Source organism: Pezoporus flaviventris, unplaced genomic scaffold (assembly GCF_033815535.1).
Source record: "Pezoporus flaviventris isolate CSIRO_AGI_PZ_B2104156 unplaced genomic scaffold, CSIRO_AGI_Pfla_v1 ptg000002l, whole genome shotgun sequence".
Taxonomy (NCBI): domain Eukaryota; kingdom Metazoa; phylum Chordata; class Aves; order Psittaciformes; family Psittacidae; genus Pezoporus; species Pezoporus flaviventris.
The window spans coordinates 47,591,410-47,606,667 of record NW_026892550.1 but is presented as its reverse complement, the minus strand read 5'-3'; the positions used below and the strand labels follow the sequence as shown (position 1 = coordinate 47,606,667).

Here is a 15,258-nt window from a genome sequence, read left to right as displayed (position 1 = left end):
ATCTTTGTGTATTAACACCTAAAAATAACTTTGGTATTTGACACCGTAAGGGGATTTGTGAAGAAAGTTTAAGTATTGCAGAGAGGTGAAAATTCATAAATCTATTTTAATGGGACATTTACTCATACCTCCTGGTAACATGAAAAATGGTTAACATCAGTAATGCCTACAAACCAAAGTGCAACAGCAGGGCTTCCCAGCTGGGGTATAAACCTTGTTCAATGGGTTCCTTAACATGGGTCCCTTTGTGCTTCCCAGGTCATGGATTTGAGTGTCATCTGCAACTTCCCTGTTACTGTGCGTGTGAGACAGCACATGTGAAAGCAGTGACTCTTGCTGGGCAGGAACAGGAAACAGCTGATTCACACTGCAGGGGATCTGCAAATTGATATCAGAGTGGGGTTTACAGCTTTTTAAATTGACTGCCATGTGAGAACAGTTAGACTTAACTCATGGCTAGAGGATGGGTTTGTAGGAAGAGGATAGAAATGGGAAATGGTATTTACAGCTGTCATCAAAGCTTTGATACACTTCAGTGTGAAACTGGAGGCTGAACAGAACTAAGACTGGCTACAAACCAACACTCAAATCCAGCACAATATCTTCAGCAACCTTAGGCTTTCCACATTTATCTTTTTAATGTGCTGCCTTGAAAAGCTGACACAATGGTAGAGTCTCACCTCAAACAGTACTGCGTACCCAACTGGCATGGCTAGTTGGGTTCACTTCTGTGCCCTGCTTTGTTTCTCACATTCCCACAAATCCACTAGGCTATAGCTGATGTGAATATCTCCAGTATCCCACCTGCTCTAAGTAAGCAGAAAAGTTTAATTTTCTCATGTGAAATATGAAGGGCTGACCTGCTTTTCTGCAGCTGAAGCAAACTGAACTTGCACCTCAAGCTATGGCAGAGATGTTTAACCACTACCCTCATTCAGCAGCCATAATATGTGTACAGCAAGAGCTGCTTATGGGTGGGCAAACTGGTACCCTCAGTCACCTCTGCTGCTTCACGCAGTGTTAGGTCAACACAGACCACAGCTGCGCCTTCAAGAGGACTGTGCAGAGCTGGACATGCCTCTCCCTGAGGAGGCAGAAGGATGTGAGGAAGCAGAATTCAACCCAAATGAGAGGCTTGTAGTACTCTAAACACAAAATCAAACAGAAGACTATAGCTAGTGTAAGAAAATGCTCAACACCTCAAGAAAAAGATCACTATCCTTTTAGCACAGAAACAAGAAAAACAAGCCTTAAGGATCTACAAAAGATAGCTCAGCTATTGCAAAGACACACACTAAGAGCAGGGTTCTTATAAATGGTGTTCCATAGACAGTAATTATAAATTTATAAGCATTTACTGACATTTCAGTATACATTTCCATTAAGTCTTCTCTAACTGCATGCACCTTTAAAAACAAACTCCTACCTTCAGAATATTTCATATACAGTGAACTAACACAAGTATTATCTAAAACTGTAATGATATAAACCCCCTAACATAAAAATCTAAGTATGTAGCTGATCTCTAGGTAAAAATTACTTATGATTTTTTAGACACAATGTATAAACAATCCAGTTACTGCTTAAACAAAAACTCCAACACCCAACCTAGGACTGCTGAGCTACCACATACAGGTTTTCCTCATGTTTCACCACCAAATAGATATCCCACAAACCTGCACGTGCTGTTGACTGAGTCCTCAGGACAGTGGTGGTGGCACTGACAGGACAGCTTCTTTGGCAGAGGGGCGGGTGCCGTGCTCTCACTATCTTCTCTTCTGGTCTCCATGCTCAACTTGGCAGAACTTCGTAAGGGCATAGTGTCTAGAAAATTTGCTATAAATATAAGGGGTGGAAAAACAAAAAAGGCATAGTTATAGGCTGGGTTGCAAGACTTGAAGGAAGGCATTTAAATATTTCTATCCATCAAAATCTGAGAAAGTTATCTGAGCTTGATGTTAACTACAGTGGTTTTCTCTGGAAGCCTCTGAAATGGTCACTGGATTTGAGGCTTATTGGGCCTCAGTGGCATTAGAGCAAATTGATGTTCAAGTTCTGCTTCTGCCAAAGAGATATGCTGTGCTTTCCAGACTGTGAAATACAGCTTTTTGCCTTTTGTATTATGCAGGTCAAATCCTTGGTTACACCTTTACACTTTCTTTGTCTCTCTACTTGGCACATATCTACAGTCACTGAAGCCCATAAAAATCAGAGAGATTTACAGTACTCCAGCCAGAGCAGAACATGGACGTACAATTCAACGAATTAATAAAGTTATGCTCTTACAAGTTCAACAGCACTTCCTCTCACTGAATTGCATAAGCACTACTTGGAAAATGAGGAAAACCAGTTAATTATTCATAGATTTTTTTTTTTAAATAGTAAAAGGCAAGAACGTGGTTTAGAGTGAACAATGCTGAAATATATGGAGGTGATTACTTCTAAAAATATCAGAGCACTGAATCTCCATGGAGCTGGTAGATTACAGCTAGACATGTTGGTGATGAGTTGGGAGTTAAGTCCCCTCCCCCCAGCTCTACTCATAAATATCAGCTTTCAGTGCTTGTGAATATTTTAAGCCTCAAAGACAAAAATGCGATCAGCATGAAAAGCCTCAACTGGCAGTTTCTCACTTTCCTTTTGCTTCTCTGTAAGAAATCTTACTAAAGGGTCATTTACAAGCAGCTGTCTCCAACAGAGTAGCTGAAGAGCAGGCTTGAAATTCTTGATTTACTGTTAGGTCTCTAGAAACAATTGGCATTATTATTTTGATTGGCTCCTGACCTGCTGCTTTGACCTTAATTAAAATCTTCCCCAAAGTTCCATCATCAGGACTAATATATTGTGGAGCTGGCAGAAAACTTAGGACACAAATAGGCTGGCATTCAAATTTACACTTTCCAAGAGTTTGAAGAGGTCATGTAGCATATGATTTTGCTTTCAGCTAATGCCCAGGGCCAAAACTAGTGTAAAATCATTGCAGTTTAGTGTTGAAAACAAGCAAATAAAATTAAAAGACATAGGAATAACATTTTCAATCAGATCATTTTCCATCTTCTAAAAAGAAAAACTCATTCCATTCTCTGGATCCCTTCATGACTTAAATTCCTGACTGCTAGCTAAGAAGATGGGCAGATCTTTTGCCTCTGAAATTTTGATTTCTCACCCAGCAGATGACCATGGAACATGCAAGCACACTTCTTCCGCTCAGAGTTGAATTTCAACAAGGTTGCTTGACTTCAGAGAAGAAAGACTTTCCAGCAGTCCCTTCCCCAGAATGTAACATATACGTAGAAACCCACAAGAGCTTGCCAATTTGGCAACAATTGCCTTCTGATTTCAGGTGTGAAATGCACAGTATGGGATGGTGAATGCCCAACTCCTTTTGCATTTGCTGCTGTGCTGTAACAAGCTGATGTTGGTCATGCAGCCCTGGCTCTATCTAGGGATTAGAAGCCCTCTTCATTCTGAAAGGTCTCCTAAGGAGCTATGTGCGAGTGCAATGAAAGCAAGGTATTTCAGGCTACTTAAATCTGGCTGCTTCTCTGCAGTAGCCTATTCTGTCAGTCTGCTTATGGCTAGCTTCCCGTCCCTGATGAACTCAGCACAGCCTGGGACAACTGAAGAAAAACAGTAGTATCAGAAATAAGGTTATTGTAGTCTGCTGAGAAACTTCCTGACTGCATCAGGGAATTAATCAAAGTTGAATGTCTGAAGATCACCACCAGACTCGTATACCTTCATCAAATTCAGAGCTTCTCTCTTGTTTCCACTAAAATACACCAGCATTTACAACGCACCTTCCACCACAAGGGCAGGCAGGCAGCCACCACAGCTTTCATGTCTCTTTGGAGTACTGCTCCTGAGAGATATTTTCCTCTGTAGGGCTGGGACCACTCACAACTGTCATGTGACAGCCTCTGTTACAAGTCTTTACAGAATGGGAAATGTGTGCTTAGAAGCAGCATGCTGCTGTTGTTTTTTTCCAAATGGGTTACTGAGCATCTCTCTCCATGCTTTGTTTCACCTGAGCTCCTTTACAGAAAGGCACACCTACAGAGATCCTGAAGCCAGGAGAACGGGGAAAATAAGGTGCTGAAAAAGGTCAGCATTATCCTGGATGACCATGAGAATAACTAATGTCTAGTGTAAGCCCTTACTAACATGCCAACAAATAATCCTTCTTAGATAAATTCTTCCATTTTGCTTCACATCATCCTAGACTTCATGGTAATTCATGAGCACTAAGCTTTTACTTTGAAATAATTTCTCATGTGGCAAACCCTTAATTGTTTTCTGGTTTGTCTGGCTAACTTTGTTTTTAGACAATAGAGAAGGGATCACAGATCCTCACTCCACAATCACAGTGAAGTAACTATGGGGATTAACTGCACCTTGGCTTTAAATGATGCTGTTTAAAGGGGGTTTGATACATCTACGGACAGTGGTACCTCACACCCGAAAGTAAAATCACCTATTTAAGCTTTGCATTGACTCATGATGTAGGAGCAAAAAAAAAAAAGATCATAAGATCCCATCTCTTAGTGTACGTTCAGTCCTCAAGCTCTGTGCCATGACTGCCAATAAGTACTCCGGCCCCTGCCAACTGTAGCCATAGTTATGCAATTTGGACAGGATTTCTCCACTAGATTCTGGATAAAGCCCAATAACTCATTTCACACTGGCTCACAGCCATCAGATGGTAATGACTTTTGGGCACTGGTCTGATTCAACAAGTCTGGTAATGTAGGAGGTGAAAAGCTCTGTATTTTGTAGTCCAGATCTTGAACCATCCTGTTTCCAGAGGATGAGTAATTAGCAGTAGTTATCTTAACAGATTTATTTCTGTACCACTGCTTTGTGATTTATGTGTTGCCTATGCAGTGAAAAAGCTGAACTCCCATGACCTTCCAGGGGTTTGTAGGAATAAAAGTCAGCATCTCTTTTGGGAAGAAGCAAGTCTAAGGGCTACAAACAAGTCTGTTAAAAAACAAACAGAAAAACCCCAAACATACAAAAACTTTTCCACTTCATGGAATGCCTGTTTCAACTGTTGCTGCTGCTTTCGACCTGAAACTTAATTACTTCCATATAAAAGTGTCTGAACAGTAATTAAAACAAAAACTACAACCCACCTAAACCTTAAAAGACAGTCTACTTGATAAAACTGACAGATGGAAATTTTAAACCAGAAGGTTACTTCATCTATACCCTCCACTAGCCTATACAGTTACTGTGCTTCTCCTTAAAACATATTTTAATAAAATATGAAACTATATCATGCAACAGCTTGCTGGAGTTTCCTATGCTATATTATGAACTACAGCCTGGTGACTTCTCATCAGGCCAGGGTTAGACCATCAACATGATTGTTTTAAGAGAAAGGGAAATAACTAACTGCTAACTCACTGTGTCATCAGATAAAAGAATTTCCATGGGATATTTCTTGGCAAATAGTCAGCAATGAAAACACAGCACAGTTAAATAAGTTGAAATAAATTACACCTCTTAACTCAGCCTGATCTACTGTGTAAAACAGTCAAGAGGTAACAGTAAAACACTTTTTATTGGTGACAATCATGTAACAGGGAAGGAAAAATACACCATGACAGTTTCCCTTTGCTGGATATTCAAGGCTACCATAAAACTCAAGGAAAGGTCAGATGCTGAGACCTGCACATTTCTGATCTAAAACCACAGTAAACAAAATCTCACATAAAAACACCAAAAAAAAAGAGAAAACTATGTGCTTTCCTTTTCAGTGTGTGACTGCATTGCTCTAGTGAGCCCTATCTGAGGTTGATATGAAATGGTGTTTGAAAAGAGCTGTACCCTGATGCACATCCACTGTAATAAACTGGCATACTAAAAAAAAAAACAAAAACAAAACAAAGTAGCACTGTTAGGCTTATTATGTATGATTTGCTTCATTTCCCACCTGTGCTAGATTTCTTGTATACCATAGTAAGTAGAAGCTACACATTGCTCCTTCTCATCTGTATACTTAAAAATTTGGGCTGGTTTTGCTTCTATTCAAGATCCAAAGGAATGAGGTTTACAATCTGATGCAATCTTAGACAATCTATCAAAGTGGTCTTCTTAAAAACTGTTTCTGTCTATATTCATAGAATTGCCACCAAGTGCGAATATAGATAGACATATACGCCACTACTTTAAATAATGTATTTAATTTCTTGAAATTTTTTTTTGCATTTGGTTTGAAAATGATAAGAACCCTTCTCTAAAAAGTCTGTTTAAACCATCTTAAAAACATGATGTTATTAGCTAAATTAGTCAAGTTCAACATGGAATGTAACAAGCCGTGACAAAGCCACTGAGACAAGACCCTTCAAATTAATACTCATACCATGCGGCTTGCAACTTAAAACCGCAAAGGCTTCTTTGGTGTCATGGCATGTGGAAAATGCACATGTAACTTGCTGTCCACCATGACATCACAGTTTGATTGTTACTTTCTCCTGGTTTCCTCTCATTTCTGCTATCCACAGTTAATCGTTGACTTAGTTTTAATTTGGAAGAAAACGAGAAATGGTTGGTGCATTTTTCATAGCATGAGCGAGTGTACCAACAGAACAGAAAAAAAAAGCCACATGACTTCTTTAAAATTTCCAGAGGAAATTTCATGCAAAGCATTTTAGCCTGCCACGTTGGACTCAGTAAAGTCTATCCCTACCCTCTGTAATTCCCCATTAATAAAGACTTTCCCCAACTCTGTTGAATCTTTTACTTAATTCTATCTTCTACAGTTGTTTGGTTCCATCTATAAATGTTCCATGACAAAGAAAAGCTTTTAAAATAAAGTTTTTAATATTTGTAAAGATTAATAAAAAGGTATTTCACATAATTCTCATCAAGATATCCATTTTCCTTATTTCTAATCTCTTCTCAAGAGCCCCATTTTACTCAGCAAAGGTAAAGTGTGCTGGAGCTACCACTAGTCTTTTCTGAATTGTGTGTTCTTGTACAATTCAAAATGAACAAACATTTTGCATATACTTGTGCAAAAGCACTACTGTTTGATGCAACCGGAACAGCGAGATGCAAGTATTTCAGGAATACTAAGGTGAGATCCAAGGTCTGATCTGACAATGACTGCCTCTTTTGACTTCATCCCCAGATGGATTTTAGGTCATAACAGGGTAGACAAAATGCAGATACAGCTAGATCAGACCTCTTCTGATCTCCACCAAGATGTTACTATTTAAAGTACCAAAAAATAACTAGAGAGGTATCTATTTCAAAGGCACACCAGCCAAGCTTTGAAAGACAACATGCAGAAACTGAAGTTTTCCCTGGTGGCATTACTTTACAACTCCATTTATCAATTCAGTTCATACTGAGTACCTACATTTACTTTACAGAACAGCTTCAAATAGAATATAAGCTACTGAATATGTACAGTGTACAAATGCATATTAAAGTATAGTCTCATGACTTCATCAAACTTACAATATTCCTTACCACAGAAAACTGCATCAGCTATTTTGGTAAAATTGCTGAAGCAGTTTCTTTGAAAGAGGTTGTTTTTTCCCTCTCATCACTTTTATGTACCTGAGGTTTTTCATCTCTTCTTCAACAGCATCTTGGGAAAATGTCTAACTAAATGTAATCAAAATTCACAAAACTATGCCAGCCACATAACCCCATCTTCCAGCTATTAGCATCACCTGATCAAAACAGGGAATGAAAGCTCAGGTACAAAGATGTGAAACAAGCAGTCTGGTTATTGAGCTACAAGCAGCAGACTCTGTGCCACACTCTTCACTTAGAAAATGTTTATGTAAAAAAAAAGACAGGAACATTGCTGTTAACATCCAAAGCTAGTTATGTCTGCTTTTAAGTTGCAAATCCCCACATACACTTGTATTTCCAAGCAACAAACACTCAATTACACTGAATTCCACCATCAGGAGACGATGCGAACATCACTACAAGTGATCTTGAAAACTCTCATGAAGACTAGCAGTAGGGTACGAAAAAGAAAAGCAGAGAAGCAGTGCAATGCGATACCACTACTACCAAGCTATGCTTTGCTATATGATCTTTAGGAAGGCATCAAAGATTGCAACAGGCAAGCTGTAGATTTTTACTTATTATCATTTCAGATGATATTCAGATTGAGGCACTCAGACAACAGCATTTAAAAGAAACAGTGATAAACTGCTTTGACCCTTTGGCTCTCAGATATGTTTAATAAATCAATGTCAGTGTCACTCCCATATCCTTTTCCAGAGAAGGTACCATGGGGTACCATGCCAGTAGTCAAGACAAAAATAGTGCCTGGAAGATAAAAATACCAGCTAGCCATTCTCACCCCAACATCAAAGACTGCACCTGCATATTAAAATATAATTAGCATGTGCACATGCCATGCTTGCAGAAGACGGTGCCAACATTTTTCAGAGGTGCCAGTGCTCTTTTAACTGACTGGGTATGCCTGTAGATGTGACAAATCCCCAGCTCAGCCTAAAAAGCAACCTACTTCATAAATCACTAACTCCTTTCTCAATTCTATTACGTTGGAGTCATTCCCTCACAATTCTTATAAGAATAAATTACACAATGTAATACACAAAAAATGCAAACATTAACAAAACCAAAACTGTCATACAGCTATCTTATGGCATAAGCATGCTATGCTTTCAATGACTTTTTAAAAATTTTATGGCCATAGATATACAACCTTATTCTTGGATTATCGATTAGCTTATCACAAATGCTTCCCAAGTGATGGGGATGGTGATGTTTCCTACCAACTCCCCTCCTCACTCTTTCTCAAAAATCCATCTATCTCCCAGAAGGGCAGATTATTTAGTGTCCGAAAAAGAATCAGTAGTATGTCTGGATAATTTTTCATGGGTGGATGCTATCGGCATCCCTAAATCCCACCTGTTTACGACACACTCAGCAACCAACTGTTGCTGAATTAGGCGCTCAAGGATCTGTAAGAATTTTTCTTCCTGGAAGTAAATGCTACCTTGTCAGGTCACCAGGCCAAGCAGTGTTTTAAGTAATTGAGCAAGTGATAGTATAAATTCTTGCCTGTTCAGCTGCCAAGGCAGGGACTGAATTGAACTGACTGCTGCTACTGTTGGCCTCACCACACAGGCTGAGTAGGGATTTGAACCGCATGTGTGGAAATCATAAGCAATGAAGAAGATCTTTGTTCGCAAAGGAGGGCTGAGGCACAAATCTTATCTTCTGCAAACATGGCTGAATGCAACAGAAAGTGTCATTGACTGAGTCACTTTGACAGAAAACAAATAAATCCATTTAAAGGGGGAGGAAAGCATCTCTATTGCAAACCAAAATTAATTGCAGGCGTGGAACAACAATAATCAATTCTGACCGCAGACATAAGCGCTATGGTTTTCCTGAAGTGTTCGAGTAGCCTAAAAGCATTTCCCTGTCTGAATGCTTCAGAGCATCTGCTGAGCTCGTGTCTGGAGGGAAGGAGGTGAGTGCCACCCACACCCAATGACAGTGCTGCCAAACCATCAACCAGTCCCTGCTGGCAGGCTGCCTTGCTCATCCACCCAGCTGGGTCTCTAAAAGAGGAGGAACTGCCCATCAGGCCCACTGGGTTTGCTTGCTTCATTTTTTTCAAGTGTCATATGGACACATCATCATCACTACACTTCATAAAGCGCCTCAAAGTCTGAGAAAGAAAAGTGAACGGCAACCACCCTTAAAACTTCTATCAATCACACATGCTTTTCTGGGCCAGAAGTTTTCAAGAGCTGGTGACAACCTTTCTCTCCTTAGACTTTCTCTATAGAATATGAAACAAGAACAATTCTGGTCAAGTGGAAAACTGTTGGGTTTTGGTTATTTTTTTTTTTCCAGAACCCAGCCATATATGAACTGTGCTGAAAAGTTTTAGGAGACGAAGTATATTTGATTTTATTATTCAGCTATTTTCCAATTAACTAGTATTTAAAATGTATAGAACAGATGCAGCATTTTAATAAGCATTACAGACATATACATGCATTATATATTGCCAAAGTACCTTTAACGTTTTAGAGAAAGACTAAAACCAGTCCTAGCCCTGTAATTCATTCCCAAAATGTAGGTCTGGCAACAAAATTTGTCTATTATTGCCAAAACATGAATTTTTAAATTAACTTCAAACCCAAAGATTAACATATAAGCACATGCAGGAGAAATAGAGAAAAATCTCTTCTTTTTAGCTTGTTCCGTACCAAAAAAGAGAATAGGAAATCTTTTACCTGCAGTATTTTCTCTGTAAATCTACTACCTCCCTCTTTAAAACCAAACCAACCAAAGCTCATCTAAAGTTTTGCAGCAGACCCCGACACCGTACAAACTCTAACCCACAGACCGAGTGAATGAATAGGGAATCCCTGGTAGGTTGTCATCTCCCCTCCTACCAAGAACCGAAACTTTAAACACAACATGTGCCCATCACAAGCAGCCAGCTCCCCACTGCCCCATCACAAGCAGCCCCACAACTCACCAGCATGACAATGACACTGCTTTTTTGTCAGTCATGCATTTCTGTCCTTTACCTTTCTGCAAAACCCACTGAAGTTCATGTTTTGGGGTTATTTTTTTCAGTCTCTTTAGTGTTCTGCTCAAACCAGGCTTTTTTTTTTTTTAAAAAAAAAAAGAGAGAAAAAGTAAAAAAGATAAAAATGGGAAAATAAAGGGGGGGGGGGGGAGAGCACAAGTGCTTTGTGAGCTGAAAAGCTAAGCATTCTACTTACACTTGTTTTCCATGGGCTTCTTACATTGCTGCCAGATTCCGTAAAGATGAGAGTCATGTGAGGAGGCAGAGGGTGGCTCAGGGGGCTCTGCTAAGCAAACACAGCACCGTACGCTGGGCTAATCCTGCACCTGTGGCGTGTTATTCAGCAGTAGAGAAATGTAGTCCAGACTACCTCTGCCTAATGCAGCTCAGCTGTTTTTCTCTGTACTCCCTTTGACTGGAAGCTGGCAAACAGTATTATTTCAGCCAGGCGCAAAGCAAGATTCAGGCTACATAGGATATGACAGTAGAAAGGTGGAAGAAAAAAGAAAATCCCGGAATTACAAATAAAATAAAGACTCTGAGTAATACAGAATGTGTAACTATTTCCAGATGGTTGACAGCAGCTTCCAAGGTCAGTATACGAAATGCACGCTGGAGCCTTCTGTTCTTCCCACCTCCTTTTAAAATGGGTCTACCTGCAATATGGGATACACCATAGTGGCCTGGCTCTCATTTATCCAATTCAATACACGCTTTCCTTTGAGCACAATCACAAGAAGGTTTCAGTGGGTTTTAGGCTTCCTCTTGTTTACTTCATAGGTAAAACAAAAAATGCCAATAGAGAACAGACTATTAAAAGAAATGGCATACAACCAGCAATTTGTGGTTTGTTTTCTTTCTTCAGAAAAAGGGCCACTAAAGAGTTTTGTGAAGTTGCTACCAGGATCCATAGATTTTATCATAGCGTGTCACAAAAATGATAGGAAACTTGACAAAAACTATATATGAAGAGCAGAAAAATTTGGTCCCATAATGGAAAGATAGCAAGAATTTTACTTAGAGTTGAGGCATAACAGTTGAGAATAATTATCCTGATGTTTGTCTTACAAGTTGACTAACCACTGTTAAAAATTCCCTGCAATTGTGATCCACACAAAGATATAACTAAAGAATATTATTTTAAAACAAACAAACAAAACCCCCAAACACAGACTATTATTTCACATCCTTGAAATATAGTTAACTTGCAAATTTAATACAAGGAAAAGTAATCTGGTAATTGATATTTACTCCAGATAACATAGAATCATAGAATATTTAGGGTTGGAAAGGACTTTATGATCATCTAGTTGCAACCCCCCTGCCATGGGCAGGGACACCTCCCACTAAACCATGCCACTCAAGGCTCTGTCCAACCTGGCCTTGAACACTACCAGGGAAGGAGAATTCACAACAAGGTCATTTAATATATCACACCCCCTCACATAACATCTATCATTTCCCTGTTAGAGTGTAACTGTTAGAGATGACCTATAGCTACTGTTGCTAACCAGCTTTTTTTCTTTCTAAGCTGTAAACATCAGACATTGCAGTTAGAATATGCTCACAGTATTTTGTACTTAAATGCTTTTCACTACAAAAAAATGCTTCAGATTCTGCTCCATCAATTACTTAATCCAATTCCATGTTTGGAAACTGGTAATGAAAATAAGAGAGATCTTCACATTCACAACTACATATCCAATTTCTTGTTAGAAGGTTTATTGCTGCTGTTGTTTACCAGTGTCATTATTTCCAAAGAAATAAGAGGTATATTCCTATGAGAAAATGCTCAAAACTAATCTGGAACTCCATGAACTTTCAACTGATTTCATACTGAAGGGCTGGCTCTTCGGGGCGCTGAGTGAAAGCAGTATGATTCCTAGTGCAATAACCAATGACAGGTATCTGGATAACTGATCTGATCTACAGAAGAAAAGGTAAGAAACAAGACTTTATACAACAATAACATCAAAATAAAAAAGTTGCCTCCAATTTCAGAAGTTGCCAATGCAATGTTGCAACATGATTTGGCTAGAAACTGCTTAACAGCAGTTATCACGTTCCTTCTCTTCAACACACCAAGGGCATCCTGCTTACTCTACCTTGTGCCTTTTCTAGCCCCTTCATGGGAACATATAATAAAAACATCTTCAGATCTGTAAGCAGTGTTTTGAACTCGCTTTCTTTGTACCGTGTGCCTTTTGCAGCGCATGTGGCATTACCCAGACTATGCCCTGTACCAGCCTGCTGTTCTCTAGCCAATACAAAGCTCAAAACCTACTTTTAGGATAATGTGAAAGTTCAGAAAAACAACGAAAAACATGGAAACTGAAGCATAAACAAGACTGATACAAGTTTCTTTAAGTAGGAACAGCTTTCATACACAGTTTCTTTTACAACCAGTCACCCACCTAAATGTTTACATTCAATTAGCTTTTCAAAACAGAGGAGTAGATGCCTGCGGAGACACAGGAATTAGGTACGGAGACTGCTTTGTATATCACTAGCTAAAATTCACCTAAAGCCAGCAAAAGCTGTCTGTTGTATCATCTATTTGAAACCAGAATATTGTCATGGCTGAAATTCTTCAAGGGCAACATTCATTTCACACCACATATATTTGCAATTTTCAGTAAGTATTATCCTTATGAGTTAAAAAATCTCAAGTAAAAGATCATATTGGCAAGCTGAAAGAAGCATAGAAGAATATTAATGCTTAACGCCATGAAGCATTGTTGCTCCCCATGTTATTTAAATTTCATGGATAAATAAGCAACTTTTGTTCCCAAGGTAATAATAATATAGCATTTCTCACGGGTGGTAAATCGACTCCTTTTTTCTTTCCTTTCTCTCTTCCTGAAGCATGCACTTAACCTTATTACAATGGAAAGCCTACCACTCTCCATTCAGGAACCAAGCCAAAGGACTTGTCAGGAAAATACAAAAAAAAAGGTACCTAATCTTCATTAATACATTAAAAAGTCATTAAAAAAGCCCTAGGACAAAACACAGTAATTACCAGTTGCCTAATTATTTTCTCATCTTCTTTCAGCCCTCAACACAATGCCTCTGTTAGGCTGCCTGCCAGTAATATCTGGAACATTAAAAATATCCCAAATTTCTGCAGAGATTTCATGTTGCTAAATGTGCTCTGACGGGCAAAACTGAAGCAAATATATGAGTAAGCCAATATAATTTAAGTTATGAGGGAAGTGAGACTACTGCTTGCTGTCAACTCACCCTCGGGTTTGTATCCATATTCGTAGAATAGTTCAGTGATAGGGGGTTAGAGGTGGCTGAGGACAAATTTCAGTTCCCAATTAACACTACTGAGCCATGAAAGCCTTGTCTACTAGGCGCCATCCCATACAAACTATCCTCCCACTGCACAGGGCCCTTGCTCTCTGCAGAGTTCAGTGTCTCCTGACTTGCTCAACAGTGTAAGCAGAGGGATCATTAGTTATGACTGGTAGAGTCTAGGAGATAATGTTGACTCTTATTTCAGGAACTATCGAGCTATAAACACGGCTCTGAAAGCCATTTATCTGCATTTCAAGATAAACAGAGAGCTACTCAATTAAGTAGATTGCAAGAAATAAGCTACAGCTGCCAAAGCAAGCAACTTCTAAATTCTGAAACGGAAAATGTGTGCATTTAAGAAGTACAATTTTATACCATTAAATTACTGACACTGAAGTTCATAAGCAGCATAGCTCAACCACTCCGCAATGTCTGATAAGAAATACAAATCAAAGAGTAATTACAAAACAGTTAATTCCAAGTGATGCAAATTACATGCACTTACAATTTGCAAGCTACTACCACAGATGCCAGTTATGAAGTATAATGCTATGAAGTGGCAAACCTTGTACAGCAGTATTTACATTTTATCTCCACATCGCTGCAATTTGAAAATGAGATGCTATCCCAGACCCTTGCAAATGAGATAAGATGCTGAAGCTGTCATGCCTGAATCTGCATTTAGTAGGGAGAACATTCTTACTGAGATAAGCAACAGAGTATGAAATTATTTTCTTGAGCCTTGCCAACCAACCACATTTTTTAACTCAATACTATTCATCTCTTCAGACATATCTCTCCGAGATCTTTAAGATAGTTATTTCATAAAATTAAAAGCAAAAAAACCCAACCCCAAACCACTAAAAAGCATATCCACAAAACAGTTTCCAGTATCCTTTAAAAAGATGAATACAAGGCATTCTAAGCATCAAAGAAAGATGGATTTTCTTTTTTTTGTCACAAAAATTAAAACCTGATCTTTCCTCGTACTTCCAGATGCCAGAGCTTTTCCAGCCAGCTCTGAGGTCAGACAGGGGAACATGCAGGTGCACCATGCATCAGCAGCTGAAAGCCTGCGAGGCTGTGCCGGAATCCGATCCACCGCCCTACATTCCTGCAGGCATTATAAACACTCCCTGAAGGAATATTACCCTAATGCGGACTAATTTTCCGCAAACAGCCCCAGCCTCATTAAACCTCTTCTTTATCACCATTGTTCAAAACAGATTTCCTGGTAATATTGAACTCCCTTATGCCCATCTAAAAAGAAAAGAAACTCCTTTTATGTCCTCTCCAGTATCATTTCTGCTACTCAGGTCCACCGGCACTACACAATAGATCCAATCAAAATATTCAGTTTCTTCATAGGGTAGTAATGTCCTAAAGACTATGACACAAAT

At 39.1% G+C, this 15,258-nt stretch overlaps 1 protein-coding gene across 3 annotated transcripts in view; it reads right to left on the bottom strand.

Annotated features, from left to right (window-relative positions):
- BMPR1B (bone morphogenetic protein receptor type 1B) overlaps window positions 1-15,258 on the bottom strand; it is a 190,738-nt gene that overhangs the window by 28,596 nt on the left and 146,884 nt on the right. For all 3 annotated transcript variants that reach the window (XM_061477525.1, XM_061477533.1, XM_061477516.1), the window contains one exon: window positions 1,677-1,836. In XM_061477525.1, the coding sequence (XP_061333509.1) occupies window positions 1,677-1,819 (143 nt within the window). In that variant the 5' untranslated portion in view covers window positions 1,820-1,836. The remainder of the gene's footprint in view (window positions 1-1,676; window positions 1,837-15,258) is intronic.